Source organism: Telopea speciosissima, chromosome 6, assembly GCF_018873765.1.
Source record: "Telopea speciosissima isolate NSW1024214 ecotype Mountain lineage chromosome 6, Tspe_v1, whole genome shotgun sequence".
Classification (NCBI taxonomy): domain Eukaryota; kingdom Viridiplantae; phylum Streptophyta; class Magnoliopsida; order Proteales; family Proteaceae; genus Telopea; species Telopea speciosissima.
The window spans coordinates 48,117,747-48,145,207 of NC_057921.1; the positions used below are offsets into that span (position 1 = coordinate 48,117,747).

The 27,461-nt window shown below is 41.6% G+C and overlaps 1 protein-coding gene across 1 annotated transcript in view; it reads left to right on the plus strand.

Annotated features, from left to right (window-relative positions):
* LOC122664482 (THO complex subunit 1-like) overlaps positions 1-27,461 on the plus strand; it is a 112,369-nt gene that overhangs the window by 49,060 nt on the left and 35,848 nt on the right. Inside the window, exons 13-16 of the mRNA XM_043860315.1 lie at positions 10,719-10,760; positions 12,347-12,463; positions 12,583-12,665; positions 26,634-26,700. Of these exons, the coding sequence (XP_043716250.1) occupies positions 10,719-10,760; positions 12,347-12,463; positions 12,583-12,665; positions 26,634-26,700 (309 nt within the window). The remainder of the gene's footprint in view (positions 1-10,718; positions 10,761-12,346; positions 12,464-12,582; positions 12,666-26,633; positions 26,701-27,461) is intronic.

Below are 27,461 nucleotides of genomic sequence, written 5' to 3' on the forward strand. Positions count from 1 at the left end.
TTTGCTTTGCTTCTCTCTCTACTCTCTCTTATAATTTTTATTTGAGTTGATATAGCAGCAGTACCTGGACAGATTTGTGTCTGGATTCAGTTCTGGGTAAAATTTTGTTGTGGCAGGTAAATAATATATATGTATTGGTAAATGAGTGTACGCAACAGTTTTTGTACAATTTGTGTTAGATATATGGGCCAGAATACCGTGGGGGTATTCTGGAACTTTTTCCCTTTGTTATTTTATTTGTTTCTTGTATGTGGTTTAGTCCCACATTGCTCATGTAAATATTTTTACTGTTTCATTATACTTATAAATAAAGATGTGCTTGGGATGAATTAATCATCCAAGCCTTGTGTTCTTATTTAGATCCTCTCTACATGGTATCAGAGCAGGTTATGAATTAGAACCTTTTTTGCCATTCTCAATCCCCCCCTCTCTCTAATTCTCGATCTCCCTTCTCTTCTCTCCTCTTCTCTTCTCTTCTCTTCTCTTCTCTTCTCTTCTCTTCCCTTTGTTTTGCTTTTCTTTTTCCCATAAGGGCAGCACTGATGAGGTGATCTGCTGATCCAGTTGCTGCCCTCCTTTTTTTACCTCATCCCATGATATCCAGATCTGATCGATAGCGTGTTTTGCCTCTTTGCTGCGAAAATTGAAGGCTTAAGCCTTCATTGGACAGATTCCATCTCTACTATAAGGGATTTGTTCACTTTTTTTGGAGCTCAGGAACTGCAGCAGATTGGTATTCCAGCATCTACATCAAGTTGAAGACCCCTCAAGTTCGATTTTTTTCACAATCTCAACAATAGTCGATCTTGGGGTTCCACCTGTCAGTTGGTTCTGATTTTTTGAGGAGTGATTCTCCCCTATTCAAGGCATTTCGGACTGCAATTTCAGCCTCATCCACTCACTGTTTGGGCTTCTTCTCCTCTTATCGATTTCAGCACTTTCAGGGTTTTTTTCAAAACCCTGAAAAAATCGATCTCAAGGATCTATTTGTCTATTGTTGCTGATTTTTGGAAACATTTATTCCTTCATTACTAGAGGGCTCTCATCCTTTTTCCAGCCCTTAACTTGAAGGATTTTCTGGGTTTCTCTTCACTACAGCCCCATTCTGCGATTTGGGGTTCTCTCCTCTCTTCATGGGTGACTCTGTGGATTCGACCATTACCATTGTTGATGACGAAGGCTATAGCTTTGACCAACTAGTATGCTATTAATGGGTTCCCCGCATTGCCTTCTTTGCAAAGTGTTTAGCCACCCCAAACAAGCCTACTCTTCTTTTTTTTTTGGATGAATAAAAATTTAATTACGAAGAAAGGGGGAGGAGGAATATACAAGACCGAGGGCCAACAAAACCGAAGCTAGCCAGAGACTAGGAAGGGCTCAAAATGGTGGAGGGGAGGCCCCAGGAGACAACAATAAGCCTGTTCCTTGGGGTATCCCTAGCACTACTCGGGGGAAGGGAGTTAGCTTTAGGTGAAACATCAAAGAAGATGGCCTTCCAAATCTTGTCAAAAGAGCGGGAGTTGGACGTCCATCTTCTAAGGTTACGCTCCATCCAGATGTGAGATATGGTAGCGCAAAATGCAAACTTGCCAACCGTGTCAGAGATCGAGTTGCCACCAAAAGTCATGTGGATCCAAACCCATTCACGAGAAAGGGGAAGAGGCCTTCTACGAGCAGGCCAACAGTGGCGGAGAACCCGGTTCCAAATGGAGGCAGCAAAGGGACAAGTGAAGAAAAGATGGTCTGTGTCTTCTTATCCATTCCAACAGAGGCAACATCTAGGAGAGACTTGAATGTGTCGGTGGGTGAGGAAGGCTTGTGTTGGGAGACAATTTGCTAGGGCACGCCAAGCAGTGAAGCTCTGCCTTGGGATGTGACCTTTGAACCAGACCACTTTTTGCCAAGGACAAGGGGTCCCTCTATGTCTAACCATCTCCCAAGCGGAGTGGGAGCTGAATGTGCCTGTGGTGCAGGGGGAGCCATAAGATGGTGTCTCCTCTGCCTCTGTGTCCAGGAGGAATAGGGGGGAGGGAGCTTCAGAGATCCGCAAGGGGGGAGGGGAGAGGAGGGGGGCGACCAAGAGCCATTGGTGATGATGGAAGCCACTGGGGTAAATCTGTCCAAGCCGGACTCATAGATGGTACGGGGGCTGACTATGGAGGCAAGGACACCTGAAGGATGCCATTTATCGAGCAAAAGATAGGTCTGCGATCCATCGTCAATCCTGCAAGAGATAGCATCCCTGGCTAAGTTCCTCACTTGAAGAATTTTACGCCAAATCCAGGAAGAGTCCAGACTAGCGCTGACAGTCCAAATGGAGTCTCTACGGAGAGGCCCCGCATACACCCAAGAAGTCCAAATACTAGATTTGTTGGTGAGGAGCTTCCAAACCAGCTTGATAGAACCGGCTATGTTGACATCTTTGATCCTTCTGAGAGCAAGACCTCCTTCAGATTTGGGGAGGCAAATGGAGGACCAGCTCTTTGGATGGAGGAACCTGGCAGAGTCCACACCTTTCCAGAGGAAAGCACACATAATGGACTCGGCAGCCTTGATAGTAGCCTTGGGAAGACGAAAAATACCTCTCCAATAGATATAGCAAGACTGGAGAACCGATCTGATAAGCTCGAGGTGACCTGCATAGGATAATGGACTCGGCAGCCTTCTTAGTCTCTTCCTCCCTCGTTTGTCACTATTGCTGCTCAAGACTTTACCACTAAACTCCCTCCATAGTCGTTGTTGCCGCTGTCCAAGACTCGATCGGCCAAGCTCCTACTACTGTCCAAGACCCGATCGCACAAGCTCCGACTGTTACTTCTTCGCCCTCATCAGTGGTTGTTGGCACCCTATCGACCCCCCAGGTCACCTCTACCTTGGAAGTAACTACTGCTGCTGCCGTGTTGACCCCCATAGTCTTTGTTGCTTCGCCGACCAATCTGGTTGTAATTGCCTCTCGCGTCTTTTCCTCTGGTAGCTCTCTCTACCCAGCACCGAAGCTCCTCCCTGGTCTTCTGTGACCCAAGTTGTGGCCGGAAGAGAACTTGCTGTCGTCGTCATCGTATCTGGGAACAACCTGCCTTTGGATCCCCGCCTGGTCGTCCCCAACAATCAATTCTTGACACACATCCTCCCGAGATGGGCACGATCTCCAATTAAGTTTCTTTGTATTATCCGCTTGGTGCTCAGTATCCTTTGGTTCTTCCTCACCATTTTGAACTATCTCCTCAGTTGGCGCTATAGTGCTTATAATCCTCTGCTGCTACCGCTGGTCTAACGTAACTTCCAAAACATTGCTCCCAGAGACAAAGTTCTTCCCTCCTTGGTTCTTTTAGTCTGAACTCTGGCCCTTCTCCTTCTGAAAACCCTCCTCTCTCCATCCTTGCTACCCCTTTCTGCCATCATACCTCCTATCCTCATCTACCTGTGATGTCCTCCCGCAATCGTCTCCCTCTCCTGCTCCCTAACCCTCCTCTGACGTGTCAGAACCTTTTACTCCCTAACCCTTCCTTCACTCAACCCCCTCTCCTTAACCCAACTTCTCCCACGTGCCTCCCCTATACCCCATTCTAACCCCTTCCCCATAGTCCGACCATCCTTAACCTACCCTAACTCCCTCCTTTGTACCCAACCCACTTTATCCACTTTACCGGACCCATCTTTTAACTGGTCTGATTGTCTTAACCCTTGCTTCCTGACCCTATTGCTTTGAACCAGACCTCTCTACCAGGCCAATCTCTCCGCCCCATCCTCTCCACTCATTCCCCCCTCCCCCTGCTCCCCTTTCTTGTGAGGCACAGACCTCGGTGCACTTCTTGGCGGCCAGTGGATCAACCTTGCCCACCCCTGGGATGATCCCCTCCCTAGATGGATTGTCTATTTTCGTCGTATGTACCAAAGCCTCTCCCTCGGTTGGTGCGCTAACCTCTCTGTCTTGTCATGTCTCACAGAGTCTTATCCTTGGTGTATGCGTGGTGATTTCAATGTTGTCCGCTCTAGTCTTGAAAAACTGTGTGGTCGCCATCTTGACACTTCTTCAATCAATGCTTTTAATGATTGTCTGGAGGACATAGGCATAAATGACTTAAGATGGTCGGCCTCTCACCTGTCACAATCGCCGTGTAAGCAATGATTAGATCACTTGCAAGATTGATTGTGCTCTCATCAATGAATCATGTCTCTCTTCTTTTCCCAATTCCCATGCTAATTTTCTCCTCCCTGGGATCTCTGACCATAGCCCATGTCTCCTCCTCATCCTACCTTATATCTCTTTTTAGCCTAAACCTTTCAAATTCTTTGACATGTGGACAAAACATTCTCAATTCCTCTTCATCATCCAATATGCTTGGAGTAAGCCCATCCACTGGCATTCCCTTCCTCTCCTTTCTTTTGCGATCAAACTTCGAAATACCAAAGGAGCCTTTAAAGACTGGAACTCTTATACTTTTGGGAATATTACTTCCCAAGTTTCTTTGTGCCGTTTCATCCTCTTTCTTGTCTAGTCCCACCTCCAATTTGACATGCTCAATAACCTTTTGGTAGAAGAAGAGAAAAAGACTCTCCATTGAGCTATCTACTCTTTCTGCCTAAGAAGAGAGCTTTCTTTGCCAAAAATCGTGCATCAAATGGCTTGAGCTTGGTGATTCAAACACGGCTTACTTCCACTATTCCTTGAAAGCCCGCACCAACTCTAACTACATTCTCATGCTCCATGTAGGAGATGTCACTTCGTCCATGACATCAAGTCGGAAGCTGCCTCCTTCTCTACCCTTTTCTCCCCCTCCCTCCTGGTCTCAATAAATTTGTCCCCTCCTCCCACCTTGCGTTGCTTCAATCTATTCCCTCTGGGGACGAAATCCTCAAAGCCGTTCTCTTCCACAAGACCAACCATGCCCCTGGTCTTGACGGTTTTAGCAAGGGCTTCTTCTCTGCTAGTTGGGACATCATCGAGGAGGGTCTTGTCAAAGCTATCCGTAGCATCTTCTTTAACCCTAGCCACATTCTTACGGTCAACCACACTTTTCTTTGTCTCATCCTAAAAAAAGACGGGGCATCCTCCTTGTCTGAATTTAGACCAAGTTCGCTTTGCAACCTTCTCTACAAATTTATCGCCAAAATCTTGGCCATTTGTCTCCAGCTGGTGGTTCCTTCCATTGTTAGCCCCAACCAATCAGCTTTCATCTCGGGAAGAAGTATTTTGGTAACATCCTTCTTTGTTCCGAAATTGTTCGGGGTTTTGACCGTAAATTTTGATCCCCAGCTGCCCTCATGAAAATGGACATCCATAAAGCTTTTGATTCCCTTCATTGGGACTTTATTACTAATGTCTTGACCCATATGAGCTTCCCATCTCCTTTCATTCGCTAGATCCATGCTTATATCTCCTTCCCTGGATTCTTTGTCGTTGTTAATGGCTCCCCGACGGGGTTCTTCTCTTTGCATGTTGGTATCCCCAAGGCTGCCCCTTGTCTCCTTTCCTCTTCTCCCTTGCCCTTTGAGGTCCTCTCCAGAAGCATTCAGTCCAAAACCAATCAATTTCTTATCTCTCCCATCCCCAAATTCAAAGCCATTAAACTTTCCTACCTTGTTTTTGCTGATGATCTCATGATCTTCTCTAAGGCTTCCCGCTCTTCCATCTCGGCCATCATGACATCCCTGCACCAATGAATGCCTCTTGGGTCTCAAAATCAATCTCATGAAATCCCATATCTATCTTCGGGTGTTTCTGAAGATGATAGGGCTACCCTCCTCCACCTTATGGAGTTCTCCCTTGGCAACCTAGGTGTCCCTTTGATCCCTGCTAGACCGACTGGCCATCACTGCAACCCCCATGCTTGACCTAATTCACAAGAGGCTTCAACTATGGATAGGAAAACTCCTTTCCTATGTTGGGAGGGTCGAGCTTATTAGATCAATTTTCTAATCCTCCTAGATTCTAATATCTTTGGAATTCTCAAGTTGCTTTGGAAAATCTCTACTAAGCATGACTCCATCTGGGTCAATTGGGTCTATTCCTACCTCTTTAAATCTGAATCAATATGGACTGCTCCCATTCTTGCCGACAGTTCTTGAGTCAGGTGCAAAATCCTACGCCTACGTCCCCTAGCCCTGAGAGCTACTATCTCCAAGATTTCTGATGGGAATTCAACCTCCCTCTGGCTCGATCATTGGCATCTCTCCAAAGTTCTCCTCTCTACTGTAGGAGCCCGCACGGTTTACTCCTCTGGTATTCCAAAATATGCCAAGGTCTCCTCCATTATTTCCCATGGTGTTTGGTCCTCCTCTCTTCCCCCCCTCTTCCGAGTATCTCCCCGGTCTGGGCCTTCCTTCCCCCCCTCAAGCCTCTACTTTCGACAAGACCCTTTGGCGCTCCCCTCCCACAATGGCGTATTCAGTTCCAAATCTGCTTGGAACTTTGTTCGTCAAATTTGTAACCACAAGAGATATAAATCCACAAATTTGTAACCTGTTAAAGCAGCAATCAAGAATAAATAATCTCCTGAATAGAGAAGCCGATCAGAATAGATAGAAACAGAGATCGAGCAACCCTTAGGGTTTTGAGAAACTAATGTAGTCCTAGGTTTGAAAAGTCAAACTAGGAGCTAATCAACCAGGATCTGTTGTGAAACACCAATCAAATAGGCCAAAAATGAGGTTTTTGGTCAAACTAGGGTTAGGGTTTGATGGTAAGGTTATGATAGGTTAACGGTGGGAAGTCTATCAGTGAAGGTTACGTTATGTGTTGTTAGGTTTAAAAGTGTAAATTTTGTTTGACAGCAAATTAGGTTTAGGTTTTCTGGTTTTTAAAAAGAGAATGAAAGGGGAATCTAGGGTTTAGGATGTGAGTCTTGGCCTAGGGTTTGGATCGAGCTCTCCTTAGGGTGTGAGAGTGATTCGGTCCAATTATGGGCAGATTCTGATGGTGGAGTTGGTCTGTGCAAGTTTTAGGGTTTGTGGAGATTGATTCAAGTAGGGAGAAGTTAGGGTGTAGTGGAAGATAGGAGCTGGGCTGTGGATCGAGTGTTCCCTAGTGGTAGGGGAATGTGTGATCAAAATTTGGGGTTTCGTGGATGGGTGGTTAAGTCTGGTTTGTTTGTTTATGTTGTAAAACTGAAAATTAAAAAGGGGAATGTTAGGGTTGGGGTGTGAGAGGATTAGAAGAAGAATTGTTGGGGATGGGGATGATTCAAACTCACTGTGATGCAGATTATCACCAAATTGGGCTTCGTTTATTAGGAATAAGTCTAGGGTTGGGTTCTATAAATGTTGGGCCTTTGATCCCATGGGTTTTCTATGTAATATGCCACTTTTATGGGCATAAAATATGGGTAATTAGGTTGCATACGGGATTAGCTTTTTTAATTCCTTAGTTTTTATTTTTATGGAATTAGTGGTCTTGTGATCACTTAAGTGATCATGTGACTTGGTTAAGTAGTCATGTGACAACTTAAGTGGTCATGTGATGTAAGTTGGGCTGGATTAGGACTCTATAAGTCTAGCCATGTTTTGAGTCTATATCCTTTAGTATTTTAGTTTTCTAGTAAGTTTAAGTTACTTAGTAGGTTAAGGATTGGTTTAAGCCTTTCCTTTTTAGTGTAGGAGTCCATTTATGAGTCTTTTATATAAGTTTGTAAAGGGGGCCAAGTATTGAATATGAATTTGATTAATAAAACTCAGCTTAATGCTTGCTACCATTGTTGCTGCTGCTGCTCCTTGTGAGTGATTGTCTTGTGGATCTATCAAGGAAGAAGGATAGGTGGATTTCCTATGACTCCTTACGCTGTGACGGCTGGGAGGATCCTCTACAGCTGGAAGGTGGTTCTATCCTTCTATCACAGTGCCGATACTGCCTCCATTGAAGACCTGCTGCAACTTCAGGTTTCTTCTCAATCCCTCCAATCCCAACCCCTATCGATTCCTTTGATTTATTTTATTTTATTTTCTCACACCTGTCCTATATTAAGTCCTATATTAATTATCAGTTATCCATCATTAAAAATCATCTCAGACCCTCCCATTAAATTTTCCCATCGATCCATCACCATTTTGCTATTAAACCTGCAACTCCATATCATTGTTTGGGCAACACTCAAACCCCTTGTCTCCCAATCAGACCATCAGCCTGCTGCCATATATGGACCATCAGTTCCTCTCATTAGGACCCCCACTCGATCTAAGTTACAGCCCCATCCAACCACCCAAGTCCTAATTCCCCTTGACCGCCATTAATCCTAAAACCCTAGAGTTTTCAAAACTAATACTTCCAGCCTTCACCTAGGCCTCATACCTTGGTTGAGTATTGTTCCCTACCAGTACAGAACTCGATCTAAATCCCCTCCTTTAAATCCCACATTAAACCCTAGTTTCTCCTATTTTTCCTGTTTCCCAAGACCCGAAACCCTAAACCTAATTTCTGAAATTTCAAATCCTCGTTCAAACCTAACCAAACCTGGCTCATTAAACTCCCTAAAGCTTGCCTAGTTTAATCATATAAATTACATTCTCATTACCCTACCCTAATCCTAGGAATTGACCTAAAATCCTAATTCTGTCCATTCGAACCAGCAACCCCTTTTTTTTTTGATTTGTTGTTTGGCCTCTAGTAGGATCCTTCACCTATTTAGAGCTACATTACACTGTTGTTGCAGAATTTCCTTGGCAGCAGCTTGTTTGATTATAGATCTTGAATAAAAATCAAAACTTGAATTGAAATTGAAAGTAGGATTTCAAAAGAACAAAGAGAGTTTGAACGAACCACCTGGGCTTCACACCGTAAGGTGTCGATTGGATCAAACACCAATCCTACTAGCCTTGATCAAACACAAAACAAAAATCTTCAATGGAGAAGAAGGGCAACAAAAAGTTTTTCATTAATATCAAAATTCGTGTTCAATGCTTGCCCCCTTATAACCTTATATAAAAGACTCAAAAATAGACTCCTACACTAAAAAGGAAAGCTCTAACCCAATCATTAACCGATTAGGTAACTTAAATTGACTAGGAAACTGAAATAGACTCAAAACATAGTCCTAATCCAGCTCAACTAAACACTTAAAAGAAAACTACTAAAATCATTTAAATTGAACCATTGGTTGAACCGGTTCAATTTATTAACAAAAACACCAAAATAAAACTGTGGAACTAAAACAACTAATCCAGTATGTAATCCTATTACCCATACTTTAGGTCCATAACAGTGACCTATTACATAGAAAACCCTTGGGATCAAAGGCCCAACATGTATATAACCTAACCCTAGACTTATTCCTATTAAAACAAGCTTACTTTGGTGATGAATCTGCATTAGAAACCCTAGGTTCTCCTAGATCGATGTTTGGATTGCTCCTGCTGATTTGGTTGATGGAGATGTACCCTGGCAGCAATGATATTGATGTGGTAATCTTCAAGAAATCGATGAGAACAATCTATTGAAAGAAATCCCAGCAGCCTTATAGAATTCTTGAGATTGATTGGACTAAACTAGGGTTTGGAATCAATATCCGATGGAAGGGGATGGGGGAATGGAATGGGCATCTCACCTATCCTATCTAAGGATTTCAACATTGCATAAGCAACTTTTCTATTCATTCAAATTCGTTACGTTGTTGGCCTCCCTTACAAAATTATATAGAAGACTCAAAAATAGTCTGACACTAAAAAGGAAAGGCTTAACCCAATCCTTAACTAATAAGGTATCTTAAATTGACTAGGAAAGTGAAATAATAAAGAAAACAGACTCAAAATAGGACTCTAATTAAACTAATGAAGTAAATCTCGTTTTCCTACTTATTACCCATATTTTAGGCTTATTAAATTCGCCAATTACAAAGTAAACACATAGAATCAAAGTGCCAATGCATACATAACCAATCCCAAGTCTTATTTCCACTAAAATAAGCCCTAAGTGACTTATCTACATCAGAACTCCATCACAGGATAAGAGCCCGTATACAGAAACTGTCTACCCAGTCAACCTATAGCCAAATCATCTGCAACAGAGTTTGCAAACCTCATCCTCCATTTGAAAGAGAATCCCCTTGCCCAGTGAGAGCCCTAATCCTCTTTATAAGATGCAAATGTTACCAAGGACCCCCAACAAGGGACTGAAGCCACTGCATAACTGAGGAATCTCCTTCCACTATCATGTCTGTCCAGCCATTAGTCAAACCAATCTCCAAACCCTGAATGACTGCCTTCAATTCCACTGTGGCAGAATCCGCTATGCCAGTGGGAACAGAGAAGGTCAACATCCCCACATCGTCATGGTTCCTAATCACACCAAATTGCTGTCTCCTAATATCCAGCATTCTGTTTGGTTATCCCGGCCTCTTTCATCAATCATCTTCCAAAAGCTGCGAAAAGCTTTAGTGTGTATTATATCAAGGTATCTACATCAATGATCTTCTAAAAGCTGCAAGAAGATGTTTGTTTTTTTAATTAGAATCTGTTTAAAGGGAGTAGTTTCAAGTTCTCTGTGATGTTAATGTCTAAGTTTTGAACTGACCAAAACGAAACTCAAATTAGATTTGAGGCTCTGCTTGGTGGATGCATTATAGTTAGAATTTCTTTTCCATATTTTATGCACACTCGTCACTTCTTTGCTAAAAAAAACTCAATTTAGATGTTTATTGTTGGTTGATGGGTTGGTTTAATACTTCAGATGCATTCAATGCTTTAATTTCGATTAAGTAGATGATGGAATTGTTTTTATCTTACTTTAGGCCCCAGGGAAGAATGATAAGGATGGACCGTCTGAAAGCATGGTCAGTGTTTATTTTATTTCAAGTTTTATGGATTTTCATGTGATTTTATATCATACTCATGTATCACTTCTAAATGCCTGTGGAAAAAATCCAATTTGCTTGCTTTTTTTGTTTTTCAACTGTTGAGTATTCTACCATGTTTGATTATCTGTGTGTTTTGTATTCTATCAGAATCCAGTTAAGTATGTTCATAGAATCTTCTATTTAAGGGATTTTGTTTGTTGATAGTCTAACATTAAACACTAGTGGCTCTCCTACTGGACATCTTGTACTTCTCACTGCTGATTTATTTGCATACCTATTTATCTATTTGATAAATGTTGCAACTGATTTAGGAAATTTGGCAAATTATTCTTCACTTTTACAATTGCCTACACTGCTGATTTATTTGCATACTTTAGCAGTAATTGATTTAAAGCTGTTGCGTCAGAAATCCTTATGGAGCAAACTCTGCCTGCAAAACAAAGATTAGGAGAGGGGCACCGGGCGTTGCCGGTGGTCTCACTCCGATTCTTAAGTTAGATCTCTGAGCAATAGTCAGAAAATGAGAATTCCGATGGGTTGGACGTGTGTTACCTCCCCTATTTAAGGTGTTGGTGAGTGGTGATTGTGCCCGGAGTGGCAAGCGGCAATCTCGGAGTGGAGTGAGACCATAACTAATGGTAATACGGGATCGTTGATGATCCATTATCTCTCACACGTCGGAGGTGGCGTAACGTGGGCGGAAGTTTGGGACCATGCCGGTTCCCGATAAACGTGTGGCTGCTTACGCAAGCGATATGGGTTATCCCCTTTGGCTTTGCCATCGTCACGCTGGGTGACAGGTTACGCGCCATAGGTAGTGGCCTGGTCGTGCACGCCGAATCCCATCGAGCCCGCAATAAGATCTACGGTCCGCGACCCCTACAGCTTGTTCTCAACGATCTCGGTCCTATATCCCAACAAAAGCTATTGTGGTTTTAATGAGCTTCCATTTCTTAGATGCGTAACTTTCTGGAAGATAGACCTGGGTGATATATTCTTACCAGGTCCTCAGGTTTAAATTGAGGTTGAAATTTTGATCATATTTTGAAAATTTTTGTAAATTTTGTATGAATTTGTTTATTTCAATTAGTCACCAAAATATTTTTTGTTTATGTCCCTTGAAAAAGTAAGTGTTTTAGAAATTTGATGGGAACCTGTTGAAATTACAATAAATTCCTGGTAAGCAGTCAGCTCTTTTTACAGAGTATGCGACACATGCTTCCTGCACTTACCATGAAATTAATGGGTTAGTTGGATTTGCAGGAGCCTCTGTTGTTGGCTCTTCTGTTGGAGGGCTGTGCACCTGTGCCTTCTCTTAGTTTTATTGAAGATTTTTGTTGGTGCAATGCGTATATTCTTCTTTACTTATTGAACTTTTAGTAAACTCTTTCTTGTAGAAAGAAATAGAAACATAATATAAAAAACATCATAAGACATAGGAAATGAACTGTATGATCTGATTGATTTGCAGGTTTGTTGATGTTTAGTATTTGTGACATTGACTGATGTGTCTGTGATCTATCTGCATAGTGTAACTGTATCTCAATTATTTATGATTTCAGAAAGAGGAAATTAAGTCTTGTGAAGAACGGGTAAGGAAGCTTCTTCAGGTGATTCCACCTAAAGGAAAGGAGTTTCTTCACTGCATTGAGCATATACTTGAAAGGGAAAAGAATTGGGTGAGGATTCTTCATTTTCTCATATCTGTTACTTCCTCCTATTTCTAATTGTTACTTGTGACATGCATTATATGGGAAATCGGACAATGGTTGCTGAATTTATTGTTGGACTGTTGTAGGTTTGGTGGAAACGTGATGGTTGCCCCCCATTTGAAAAGCAACCAGTAGAAAAGAAAACAGGTCAAGATGGAGTAAAAAGACGGTAAGCCATTCTGTTGATTTGTTGCTATCTTGAGCAAGGTTCTAAAACTCGGGTTTTGACCAGCCAGAAACCGAGATATGGTCGAAACTGATTGAAACCTGTGATATTTTCCCAGCCTAGTCGAGCTGGTGGTTTCAAGGCCTAGAAATGCATTTTTTGATCTGATTTTTTGTATATAGCCTATTTTTGACATTCTAAACACAATGCATGAACTATTTTCACAAAAATAAAAACAAACACTCAAAACTTGTGGATTTCTGAAAATCATTTAAATACTTAAGATATTATTCGTAAATAAGCAAATACCCCCCTATTTGAATCCAATAAAAGTAGTTAAAAAATTAAATTCCAAAAGAATAAAAAGTCAACCCCCCCTGTTCAAGAACAAAAATTGGATTTTTGATGATAGGTGAAAGTTTCAACTTTCTAATGTTGGGGTTTTTCTCAAATCTATAAATTCCATAAATCTTAATATGGTAGAACATTGCTAAAAACCAAAAGTGCGGTAAAATATTCATTTGTTTTGATGTCAAAAAAATTATTTTCATCAGAGTCATTTTGACAGCATTTGCGCACACGAAATTAAGTTTGACTGAAACATAACTCCTTCAATATAAATCAAATTTAAGCAATCTTGGATTTGTTGGTGATCGCCCTAGTTTTGATAAGGGTCCTATTAAATGTGAGTATTGTAGGAAGCAACGCCACACCAAAGAATTCTGCCGAAAGCTCCATGGTCGACCTATTGGTAGTAAAGGTCGTGGTCGTGGGACTCGTTCTGTTCAGGCTTCAAACTGAATCCACCAAAGGTGCCCCTATTGGTGTCTTTCTCTCTCCGAAAGATTTGATGGTCTAGCTCTGCCGTCTCCTTATACCGAACAGCTCTTCTTCATCTGCATCTGTCTCACTTCAATCCTAGCCTCCTCTGATTCTCATGTTGCGCATAAAGGTATTTCCTTGGGTGGTCACAATGCCTCTCTCGCATCCAATCATTCAATCCTTGGATAGTTGACTCAGGGGCCACTGACCATATGACTGTTCCTCTCACTCCTTTTTTAAGTATTTTATTGGTTCTGGTAAAGGTAAAGTTAGGGTTGCAGATGGTTCTGTCTCAATTTTTAGGAAGGGTTTTGTCAAGTGCTCTCATTTACTCTCCGTATCCTCCGTTTTACACGTGCCCAATTTTGCTACTAATCTTCTTTCCATTAGTGGCCTTACTAGGGATTTGAATTGTAAAGTAACCTTCTTTCCGTCCCATTGTGTTTTTCGGGACTTGGTGACGGAGAAAACAATTGGTGGTGGTAAACTGGTCAACGGCTTATACTTGTTGGATTCTGCAGATTCCTCAACTTTTGTGATAACAATCTCCTTCGGGTTCTTCTGAAGTTGCACTGGCCAAGGTTTAAAGTATCAGTATCGGGTATCGTAGCGGTCGCTTGATTTTAAGCGACGAATCGGAGATACGTATCAAAAAATACAGATAGGTATAGAAATGGTAAAGATACACGTGGAATACACTTTTGGAACAAAAAACAATATAAATAAGCAATATATAGCAAATGTCATGCATAAACACTAAAATGGAGAATAATGTATAACCAAACAAGTGCCTTAAATTGAAATTGTTATAAAAGATGAGGATTATTTGTTGTAATTGTCTATAGCCATGATGAGTATTGGAAGATTCAAAGGATGATGTTCTAACTCCTTGATTCGTTTTTGAGTCCAAAAGTGAAAAACCAAGATTAAATGCAAGACTTTACTCTTGGTTGAGAGTTTTCCTTCATTTTTCCGCCAGATTAGGAGTTGTATAGAGTCTGTGAGTGAAAATGGATTTTTTATGGAATGTATCGATGGTATCAGTACGTATTAGTATGTATCGAGCCGTATCGGCCGATACGTATCGATATGTATCGATTACATATCGATACGTATTAAACCACCCGCAGAACCCTTTACTGGACGTATCGATGGTATCGATACGTATCGGCCAATACATTTCGAAACAATTCAAGACAATCCATTTAAAAAAAAAAAAAGAGAGATGTATCGGTATGTATCGTATCTGTATCGGACCGTATTGCTTCGTTTCGGTCGATACTTTAAACCATGACACTGGCTGATTTATATAGATGGCGTCATAGATTGGGTCATCCTCCACTAGGGACTTTGGCCAAAGTTTTTCTTGATCTATTTAAAAAATGTAACCTGAACCAATTTTTTGTGATGTATGCATTTTTGCAAAACAATCTCATTCGGTTTATCCCCTTGATAATATTAATTTGGAACCTTTTTATTTAATCCATTATGATGTGTGGGGCCCTGCCCGTTGTCACACCCCGGCCCGGTTCATAAGGGCCAAGTGTGCCAGGATGTCCCTGACATCCAACCAAGATCACAATGCAGTTCTCTATTTGCAGTTTCATTCACAATATATTGAATCAAAGTGCAGCGGAAGCAATTTAATATGATGTAAGACAATAATTAAAGGAAACTAGTGATAACAGTTTATATTATAATACGAATATTTATGTACAGCTGGTTACATTGTCGGTTCACAAAAGATGTAACTTTAGCTCAAAAGGTTATATACCATAGGTACTACAAAAGTGATATAATAAAAAGGAAAGAAAGAGCCTGATCAGTCGTCGCAGGAGCACGAAGCATCGTGCTCCACCAGTACATGAGTATCAGCTCTGTGATCAACAGGAGAATCCTGAATAGCAGGAGTCCCCATAGGAACACAAGCAGTAGCGATAGAAGCCTCATCTGTAAAAATAGAGTGATCACGAGGGGTGAGCTCTCAACTGAGCCCAATAAGGGAATGCATGCAAAACATATCGCAGCAATTATGATGAATGTCCTAAGTAGCATGTCCTAACATGGATACTAAGTCACATGGGGTATAAGTACTACTGTAGTAGATGCTAACCTCGAAGAGAACCCGCCAGAAAAGCATGACACAAGGCAGCTAACCCAACAGACCCCCAATGACCAACTGGAAAGCAAGACACCAGGTAGCTCCAGACGTCGGTCACCTGAGCGAAACCATTCTACCACGTTGAGGACCCGCCAGGAAAGCATATCACCAGGCAGCTAACCCAACAGACCCCCAAAGACCAACCCTACTGTTTGTTCCCACAGCAGAATACACACGCTAACATGGGACAATAAATGGCACCCCGGCATACCCTTCGGCTGTACCACGGGTTGTCCAACACCTTACCCCCTGTTGGTAAGGGGCGTAGTACTGGGTTATGATATATCAGCCTAGCCCAGTGCAATCTATGCATGAAGGAACATGTATGGATTGCTGAGTTGTAAGAATAAGCAGTACTTCTCTTTCATAAATTGAATAGTAACAATAATATCAATGCAAATGCAAATGGCAATGCCAATGCAGCCTAGATTCACATGCAAACTAATGCAAAGAAAAACAAGCTAACAAACTACATGACTAGAGTATTGTTTATGAAACATGACATGGCACACAGAATAAATAATAATTAAGTAATAAACACACATAAAATAAGTCAAAATTCCCTTACCTGGATCTGTAGATTAGGTCTAAACTATTACCCTCCGAATAACCCAGCAACACAGACAAGATCAGCAATGAACATGCTGAAACAGTCCCTAAACAGTAGAAAATCACCAAGGTTTGGGGATCAGAAAATAGCCAGAGGTTAGTCCAAGGGATCAGGGGCATTTTGGTCATATTTGGCTGAACCGGATTCACAGGGCATCTGAACCGGTTGTCCGGTTTAACTCTGGTTATGAATCCGGTCAAGGGGCAGAATTGGAGGTTTTACTTTAAATGGGCAGATCTTAACATGCACAGTCCTAATTTCTGGTTTCAGATCATAATTAAGGTGGGTCATCTCTCCAATTTGTTAAATTTTGAATTTAATCAATAAACTAGGGATTTTGGTTATTTACTCTCAAATTAATGGGCTAGGGTTCATAATTCTGATCTCTAGAACCAGATTTAGATGCAACTAGGTGGGCTGCCATGAAATTCAGGTGTGATAGGGTAAGAATTGACCCAAACCAGACTTATGTAGGCGAAATTTCAATGGTACAAGCTTAAATCAATAAGCTTTAATGGCAGCAACATTTAGGTTGCATTATGGGAAAATTAGGGAAGAAATAGGTAAGCAGAGATGGGGGCTGCAAGAATCGAGACTTACCTAGGTATGTAGCAGCAAGGATTGGAAGTGCAGCCTTCAATTTCAGCTCCAAATCTCTCAAATGAGGGTTTCCAGCTTCAAACCAAGACCAAATTCGATGCTTCCCAAGGCTGGTTTTCCTTTCATTTCTTCCCTTCTCTATTTTCTCTCCAAATTCTCTAAAGACTGAATTTTCGATTCTTCTTATGTTTAGGTAAGAATGGTGAAGTAGAATAGTAAAGGGGTTATATATACATAACACTTAAGCACTAAGGGGTAGGACAGTAATTTGAGTAATAAATATTTCTAAAACTGATTTCTAACTTGTTAGACTAATGAATAATGAAGTTGGTTTATATTTGTAGTCGTTAAGTTATTTGATGGCTGTTTGGTCTTTTAATGCAAAATCAGTTTTAAAACTAATTTCTAAAATTGTTTTTAACCAGAATTTTTGTACATTATATTAATCTAATTATAGGATGATGTCACATGACATCATGGGTAAACTGGGTACGGGTAATTGCTGGAAATTGGATTCTCCTCTGGGGAAGTGGGTCCTACAGGGGTTAAATTGACCAGAATACCCCTATAAGTCTAATTGGTCATACAATCGGCATATAAATACACAAATAAGTTCATACTTACAATGGGTTAGTTAAGGGAAAGGTTCCGCATCCCCTCCAGGTAGCAGATAGCAGATCTGACACAGGTAGCTTAGATGCGGGACTCCACTAGGGTTCTCTGACTTTAGAAGTGCAGGTTGAGAAGGAGACTTCCCGGAATCCTTCATAGGTGTATCAGTGGATTGGTCTATTACCTCGACCGATGCAGCCCATAACATCGAAGCAAGCATCGACACGAAACTGAAACCTGAAATCACACAAGTTCCAAAAATTTAAATTTATCGCGGATTTTACACGTTGTGTTTCTATTATTGGGTACCCCGATGGATTGTTACTTTTATTGATTGCCATACTCGGGTTACTTGGATTTATTTGTTACGCCAGAGGAGTGATGTTTTACAGTGTTTTCAACTCTTTCACAAAATGGTTTAGACTCAGTTTGATGCCAAGATCAAAATTCTTTGGTCTGATAATGGACGAGAATATGTTGATTGATTGTTTGAAAATTATTTGGGTGACAATGGCATCATTCACTAGACAAGTTATGTGGACACCCCAGCTCAGAATGGCGTGGCCGAATGCAAGAATCAGCATTTATTGGAGGTTGTCCATTCCCTGATGTTTTAGATGAACGTTCCTTCCCATAGTGGAGCGAAGCTGATCTCACGGCTGCCTATCTCATTAAACGGATGCCTTCTAGGGTCTTAAACTCTAACTTTCCCTTAGAGTTGCTTATTGGTTCTCTTACTTTTGTTGTACCACCGAAGGTCTTTGGTGGTGTATGCTTTGCTAGAAACCATCATCAACATGGGAAACTTGATCCTCATGGCAGCCTCTGCATTTTTCTTGGCTACTCGGCGACTAAAAAACGGTATACATGTTATCATCGGCCCTTTCGCTGCATATTTGTCTCTATGGATGTGGCATTCCATGAGACTAAAGCTTACTTTCCCCGTACCGCACCTCTTCAGGGGGAGTCCTTGTCATAGGAAGATGTGCTTATTGTTGCTCCTCCAATTGCAGCTCCGGAAGCTCCGAAAGAAACAATTATATGTCCGGAGGAAGAAGACATGGACTTGATTCCAAGTGAGCTGGAGGAAACTTTGGTCCAGGGGGAGCCCATGGCTACCATTTTGGATGTGTTTGTTCGCAACAGAAATAGAAAACAACTAGATGAAGCCACTACCACTACCACTACCACTACCACTATGGCACTCCAATCGTTACCTCCTGATCCGAGTTCTCTTCCACAGTCTCCTATTTGTAAGTCTTCTCCTATTTATGATCCTACACTTGATTTACTGATTGCTGTCCGTAAACCGGTTAGGACTTGCACTCCATACTCTACACCCTATTTTCAATGTTGTATCCTACGAGTCCCTTTCTGCTTATTTTCGTGCTTTTGATTCATAGGAGACAACATTGGAAATAAGATGAAGAGTACAAGTCCTAACCGGTTTATGGACATCAATAGTTAAGTCAAGACTCAAGTATGGGATTATAAGTAGGAGAAGACTTACCAGATAGCGACTGTGTAGGAGAACTCGATCATGAGGAGACGATTGAAGTGGCATAGTGGTAGTAGTGGTGGTTTCGTCTGGCTGTCTTCTACTTTTGTGGCGGACAAAAACCTTCAAAGGAACAGTGGGCTTTTCTTGGGTAGCCGTGGGCTCCCCTTGGACCAAAGTAATGGCTTCCTCCTCTGGAGCTAAAATTGTTTCTTCTGGAGCTGAAATTGGAGTCGCAACAATAAGCACATCTTTATCTTCTTGTGACAAGGACTCCCCCTGAAGAGGTGCGACACTTGGGAAGTATGCTTCAGTCTCATGGAAGACCACGTCCATAGAGACAAACATCTAGTGAGAGGGAGGATGATAAGAAAAATGCAACAGCTGCCACGTGGATCATGTTTACAATGTTGATGATGGTTCTGGGCAAAGCACACACAATCGAATACTTTCGGGGGTACAACAAAATTAAGGAAACCCGTAAGCAGCTCCAAGGTGTAGTGAGAGTTCAAGAAGTGAGATGGCATCCGATTAATGAGGTATGCAGCTGTGAGGATAGCTTCGTTCTAATAAGGGGCATGGACGTTCATTTTGAGAAAAGGTGTCCACACAACTGGTTTGGTGAATTATGCCATGCTGACCCAAATAATTTTCAAAAGATCTATCCACATATTCTCGCCCATTATTTGAACGAAGAATTTTGATCTTGGCATCAAACTGAGTCTGAACCATCTGGTGATAGAGTTGGAAATGACGGAAGACTTCATTCTTCTGGTGCAATAGGTTGATCCAAGTAACCTAACTGTGGCAATCAATAAACGTAACAAACCATCGGTATTCAGTAATAGAAACACAACGGGCAAGGCCCCACACATCAAAATGGATAAAATGAAAAGGTTCCAAATTAATATTATCAGAAGGATAAACCAAATGGGTTTGTTTTGCAAAAATGCATGCATCACCAAAAAAAAAAAAAAAAACAAGGTTTGGGTTACATTTTCTTAATAAATCAGGAAAAATCTTGGCTAAAGTCCCAAGAGGAGGATGACCCAGTTGATGATGCCATCTATATAAATCGGCTAGAGCAACTTCAGAAGAGGCAAGAGGAGCTTGTGTCATCAAGGCTGAGGAGTCTCTAGAATCCAGCAAGTATAAGCCATTGACCACTTTACCACTGCCAATCGTTTTCTCCGTTACCAAATCCCGTAAAACACAATGGGACGGAAAAAAGGTTACTTTACAATTTAAATCCCTAGTAAGGCTACTAATGGAAAGAAGATTAGTAGCAAAGTTGGGTACATGTAAAACAAAGGATAAAGAGAGTAAAGGAGAACATTTGACAGAACCCTTCCTGGAAATGGAGAGGGGTACCCTTATCTGAACCAGGAAAATACTCAAAAAAGGAGTGAGATGAACCAGTCATATGGTCGGTGGCCCCTGAGTCAATTATCTAAGGATTGGATGCAAGATAGACACTGTAACCATCGACAGAAATACCTTTGTGAGCAAAATGAGAATCAGAGGTGGCTGGCATGGAAGTAGCGACAGATGCGGATGGAGAAGAGCTGTTTGGTGTAAGGAGACGGCGGAGCTGGACCATCAAATCTTTGGGAGAGAGACGTTCCACTGGGTGCACCTTCAGGGGTTTTGGTTTGATATGCTTGTAGTCCCACGGGCACGGCCACGACCACGACCACGACCTTTAACATTTGTAGTTTGTCTATGGAGCTTCCAACAGAATTCTTTGGTGTTGCGTTCCTTCCCACAATACTCACTTTTAATAGGACCCTTGTCAGAACTAGGACGACCACTTGAATGCTAATTTCCCATATGGGAAGAAGTTATAGTCCCCGAGAAAAGTGTAGACCGATCTGAAACAGCAGGTTGTAACGTCACTATACGTCGGCTATCTTCTGATTGAACCATAGCATATGTCTGCTCTAGAGTGGAAAAGGATCATGACTCGGGACATGAGCCCGCATATTTTTAGCGGAGTCGACATACCCGTGTGGCACCCTGAACAACGCATGTCCAAGGCCAGCCAAGATCATTCAAGTGCTTATAATGATCCCCTCATATGATTTCATGACAGCTGACATAACAATACTGTTCAAGGTTCACTCGACCCTCTCGGGACTCTTCACTGTGCCCCCAACCTGTCTCTACATTGAGAATCGAGGCTCACTCGACCACCCCGGGATTCTTCACTGCTCACCCATCATCATGTCCCTCGTCGTGTAGCCCAAGCTAGCACTACACCAAGCCAACCGTCATGGCTATGTTCAAGGAGTAATTCAGCCCCACTCGAACGACACAGCACATACCGAAGGCTTGCCACACCTAGGATATACTCGCCCATGCAATGCCACCATTGTCGCCCATCTTTGGCTTATAGCTAGCACCACACAGACACACCTAAGCAAGGCCAACGCTAGGCCAAGGTAAGGACTGGCACACCCGCATGCTAGACACAGGATAGGCCACTCGCTCTTGCTCACATGCCACTGATGCATAGGGTATGCTAGTGAATCTGATCAAATTTAATATTAAGACCAGTCAAGAACACATGCACATGAAACTTCTTGATGTAGATTCATCAACAAACTAGGCTTCTTTACTTAGGAATAAGTCTAGGGTTGGGTTATATACATGTTGGGCCGTTGATCCCATGGGTTTTCTATGTAATAGGCCACTTTTATGGACCTAAAATATGGGTAATTAGGTTGCATACGGGATTCCTTCCTTAGTTTTATTTTTATGTAATTAGTGGTCATGTGACTATTTAAGCTGGGCTGGATTAGGACTCTGTAAGTCCAGCCATGTTTTGAGTCTAAGTTACCTAATAGGTTAAGGATTGGGTCAGGCCTTTCTTTTTTAGTTTAGGAGTCTATTTTTGAGTCTTTTATATAAGGTTATAAGGTGGACAAGTATTGAAGATGAGTTTTGATATTAATGAAAACCTTTTGCTGCTCTTCTTCTTCATTGAAGATTTTTGTCTTGTGTTTGATCAAGGTTGGTGGGATCTGATCCGATTGACACCTTGCGGTGGGAATCCCGGCTGGTTCGTTGGTGGGATTGGTGTTTGATCCAATCGACACCTTGCGGTGTGAAGCCCGGGTGGTTCTTTTGAAGATCTCCTTTAAGTTCTAATTAAAGATTCAATTTTATTCAAGTTTCTCAATCAAACAATCCGCTGCCAAGGGAATTGTGCAACAACAGTAAGTTTGATTCATCCCAAACCTAACCTTTCTTCTTCTAATCCTATACCACCAAACCCTAACATTCCCCTTTTTTGTTTCACTTTTTCTGGTACCTAAATTCTGCCCAGACCAAACCAGCCAGCAGAATCCCTCCTCACCATAAGGAAAACTCTATCCAAGTTGCTCCCTTATCTGACCATCATAAACCCTGAAAATCCATCTTTTCCTCTTTTCAAAAACCCGGAACCCTAACCCTAACCTTGCTGCCCATTCAAGTTTACACACTTCCATTGATAGACTTCTCTACCTCAATTTGACGTAACCCGTACATCAAACCCTAACCCTAATTTCATCAAAAACCCTCTTTTTGACCTAGCCGATTCACCTGTTCATAACAAATCCTGGTTGATTGGCTCCTAATTGGTCTCCTACCAATCTAGGACTACATTACTTGTCCTCTCACTTGTGGAACTTCAAGGTATTAGTGGGACAAGAGGCAGAGAAATCTTCTTAATAATCTAACTCTTGCCACATACTGCACAACTCAGAAAAATACTGGGATAATGTCATCTCTTTCTGTTTCGGCTCATGAATTTTTTTTTCTTTTGGAGTTCATAGACAAGAGCATCATTAGCCACTTGAGAGCATAGTTGTCATGGCGTCGCCATGGCGCCATGGCGTCCTGGCGCTGGGGAAAAGGGCATATCGAGATCCGCCATGGTATATGTATAAATATCGAGCGATATGGCTTCCATGGCGTCGCCATGGATGCCATACCACGATATATGGGTATGTCGACCGATATTTGAACATTTAATGTATAAAAGTCAGGTTTATATATATATTTGTTTTAAAAACGATTTAATAACTTAGATGCTTTTTCGTTAATGTGTATTGGAGGTGTAACTTGAAAAGTTACACCTGCAATACACATTATCATAAAACTTAAAAATATTAAACATAATAACTTATACGGTTATACCTAATGGGGGGAAATAGAAATCGCAAAAGGGAAAATCGAGAGGAGAGGGATCGTGACTCCGGCAACGGTAACTTCTTCGCTTCCTGCAACTCTCGAGTCTCGGCAGCCTTCGAACAAGTTCGAAGTTCGAACTTCTCCAGTTCTCCGGCAATCTCCAGGACTCCAACTCTCCAAGTAAGTAAATTTTTATTTTTTTTTTTTAATTTGGATCTTCTTCCTCCTCCCAGGCAGACCTCGTCTTCTTCTTCTTAACTTCTTCTTCTTCAGTTCGTCTCCTCCCAGCCTCCGGTAGTGATTACAGCCAGTAGTATCGTTTTTTTATTTATTTTTTCTCTTGCCTTGCTTCCTCCTCCCAGGCAGACCTCTTCTTCTTCTTCAGTTCTTCTCCTCCTAGCCTCCGGTGGTGATTACAGCCAGTAGTATCGTTTTTATTTTTATTTTTTCTCTTGCCTTGCACAGCCACATTTACACACACAGAGACAGGGAGAGAGTCGAGGGACAGCGGGGGGGGGGGGATTTATTTCAGTTAGTAGTCCTCGACTCCTCTCGGTTTTTATTTTCTTTTTTCTTTTTTCTTCTTTGCTTGTACAGTCACAGAGACAGGGACATAGTCAAGAGAGAGGGGGGAGGGATTTATTCCAGTCGGTGCTGTAACCATAGTCCTCTCGGTTTTTTTTTTCTTTTTTCTTTTTTCTTCTTCTTGCCTTGCAACTAGCTTGCTTACAGTCGCAGACCTTGGGACTTCTTGCCTTGCATTTTTTTTTTCTTCTTCTTGCCCTGCACAGTGCACACATACACACAGTGTCACACACAGAGACAGGGAGAGAGTCGAGAGACAGAAGGGGGGAGGGATTTATTACAGCCGAACTATCTCTGTTTATTGTTTTTTTTTTTCCTTTTTCTTGCCTTGCAGTTGCAGGGTTGCACAGTCACAGAGAAGGTGTTTGGTTTTGATTTTTTCTTCTTCTTACCTTGCACACAGGCACACAGGCACAGGTCCACAGCCACAGGCCCTCACATACACAGTTACACTTACACACACAGAGACAGGGAGAGAGTCGAGAGACAAGGGGGGGAGGGATTTAATAGTTATTACAGCCAGTAGTCCATCACTATTCACTGATTTCACTCACAGTCTCAGTCACAGACTCACAGTGTCACACACACAACAGCAGCAAGCACATCTTCAACTCCATAATCTCAGTCACAGACTCACAGTACACTTTCATGTTGATTTTTGATGTTATAGGACATATATTATAGCATACTAAATGACATTAAAAATAGAGAAAATAAAAAATAAAACATGGTCGACATGCTCGCCATGGCGGGCGACATGTTGATATATCGACGTGACACCCCTCCACTGACTTGGATCGCCGTGACGCCGTGACAACTATGCTTGAGAGTAGGTATCCTTTGCAGCCTTGCAGATCTTGGCGGCCGAACCAGGAAGAGATAACCCTGTGCAATATTTGGGAGCAGGAAACTAAGATAGGACATTACTTGATAATTGTCCGAATGCCATTTATTTTGAGTAGGACCAGCTTCTTCAGGCTTCGTAGCATCGCCAACGAGAAAACCAGAAAATCTACGGGACGCTATAGAAACAAAGCAGGAACGAGATCACATCAAATAATTGTTCCATCCAATTTAATGAAACAAACAGGGAACGTAGGAAAGCCGTGATCACTCGAAGTGTCTGGAGAAGTAACATCAATGGTCCTGCCCGACATGGTGACTGGTTAGAGATCAAAAAAATTCCAACAAAAGGCTTTTCGAAAAAGTCAAAAGGCAAATCAGGCAAAACAAACAGTTTCTCCGAAGAGAAACATAGATATCAAAAAAAGGAAAAAGAGATCTTGTCAAACAGATATGAAGTAAATCAAAAAGAACCCTCGGTGGAAGAAATTACCACTGAGGGCTGGAAGAAGAAAGAGCTGCGGAAGGGAGGTGCTAGAAGGTGGCAGAGGTGAGAGTCAGAGGCGAGAGAGGCGGAAACGAGAGAGGGAGGCGGTGGTGCTTGAAAGGGAAGGAGGCGACAGAAAAGAGGGGGAGAACTTCTAGGGTATGCTCATTAGGGTTTGGATCCCCATAAGGCCATAATGATCTTCTCTCCTATACCATGACGAAATAGAGAGAAGAATTAGAGAATAATGGCTTGTGATACTATGTCCACAGTCCACTTTATTTATAATAGATTAGGAACTTTCTAGAATAGGTACAAGTACAAGAATACCCCTAAGGGATAAAATAAGACAAAAATACCCTTGTACCCCAAATGACGACTCTTATTAATGATTGAACTAACCCCAGTCTACCTTTATTAAACTGGGTTTTTCTATCCCAAAGCATAGAAGAAGCAAGGACAGACACATAACTTGCTGAAATGATGGATAGAGGAAAATAGATGGATAAGTTGGTAATCCATCTGTCTTGGATGGGTCGTCCAATTGATCTACCCTCGAACCCCCACTTGCAAGTTCTTTGACACCTTGGGTCTGCCTACTGGAACTGGTAAATAGGCCACACAAACTTCCTACATCAGTCCCCTCCACTTAGAAAGAACTTGCCCTCAAGTTCATACACTTTAAAACTGTTGGGTTGAAGTAATCACTATCTCCCTTGTACTTAACACAAACGTACTACACACTCTCTTGAGCCTTGAATGCAACCAACAGGTTGCCCCTCCACTATTTATGCTTTGGAGTAATGTTTCCTTTTCAGAAGAACTATGATGATCTTCTTGCCATCCTTATCAAGTATATATGAGTTGTCTCTTCCACAATGCTCAGTATCATAATCCTATTGCCACAACCTTCATAGCAGGTGTCCCTAGTCCATATCAACTACATTGAAGAAGGCCTCAACTCTGAAAAGGTGTCACCAATAGAAAAGACAATCTTATATTGCTTTGTCACCTGATCAATGCAACCCTTCTTGAAGCAACCCCACATTATAGGGCTCCAGAAACTTCCTACTGGGCAGCTGTAGCTTCTCCACCACGGCCTTCACCATAATAGGTTCATTGTTTTAGAGTTGGTCCTGTAATTCATCGTCCAGTTATTCAATGATGTTCATGCCTCTAGTACATGGTTGTAGACACAAGTTAGACGGATGCCTAGATTTTCCAAACCTGTAGCATTTTTTATAGCTGGATAGGCACACAATTGTTATTCCTCTGTTGATTCCACTGCAATCAGTGGGCATTTTGTGGCCATGTGGCTGATTCTTGCTGTTTGTATTTTATTAAGCTTGCAGAATAGGATTTTTTGAGACTTAGATGATTATCCATTGGAAGACCTCCAGCTAATGTGTTATCCAATATCCTTGTTTAAGTTGTGATTTATCTTTCAAATTTGGAAGTGTCCTTTCACATAAAAATGTTTTACAAGTTCTTTTTTTTTTTTTTATAAGCATTATTGTATCTTTTTATTTGTATCCAATTAGATTTTCTTCTGAACTACATACTGTTTTTCTCTGTAGGAGGCCACGGTGGAGACTGGGAAATAAAGAACTCTCCCAGTTGTGGAAGTGGGCAGATCAGAATCCTGTATACTTGATATACTCCATACACTCTTCGGTTATTTATAGGCAGGATATTTAAATTGTATGTATATGTCTGTAAATGCTCCCACCCCCCCCCAAAAAAAAAAAAAAAAAGAGATAAAAAGTGTGAATACTTGAAGCAATATTTAGGATTGTGAAGTAGATAAATAACCATTATCTGGATTTTGTGCTTACGAGAATTATGACCATTCTATCAATGGTCAGATATTCATACTTAAATGTACAATGATAAGATTAGCACCACCATTTAGAAGTGACTTCTCCTTACCATCTAACCATGGTGATGACTGTCAACTTCTTTGCCTTACTATTGTTAAATTACAAAGCTGTGAAACATAAAAGTTCAGTAAATTCAAGTAATATTGGTGGTTTTTTTTTTTTTTTTTGTTTTTTTTTGGGGAGGCGGATTGGGGTGGGTATTTTGCTATCTTGGTTGAGAGTTGAGACTAATCACCCAAGGTTAGTTTCCTGGTGTAAATAATGAGACTGAAATAACAAAATAATACCTAATCTACCCTTACTCCCCCTCAAACTGGAGAATAGATGTTAATCATTCCCAACTTGTTACCAATATAATCCACTCTTGCACTCCCCAAAGACATTGTAAATACTTCTGCAAGTTGCTCTCCTGTACGAACATGACAAGGAGAAATCAGCCCTGGTTGTAGCTTCTCTCGAACAAAATAACAGTCAACCTCAAATGTGTTTTGTTCTTTCATGAAACACAGGATTTGAAGTAATATG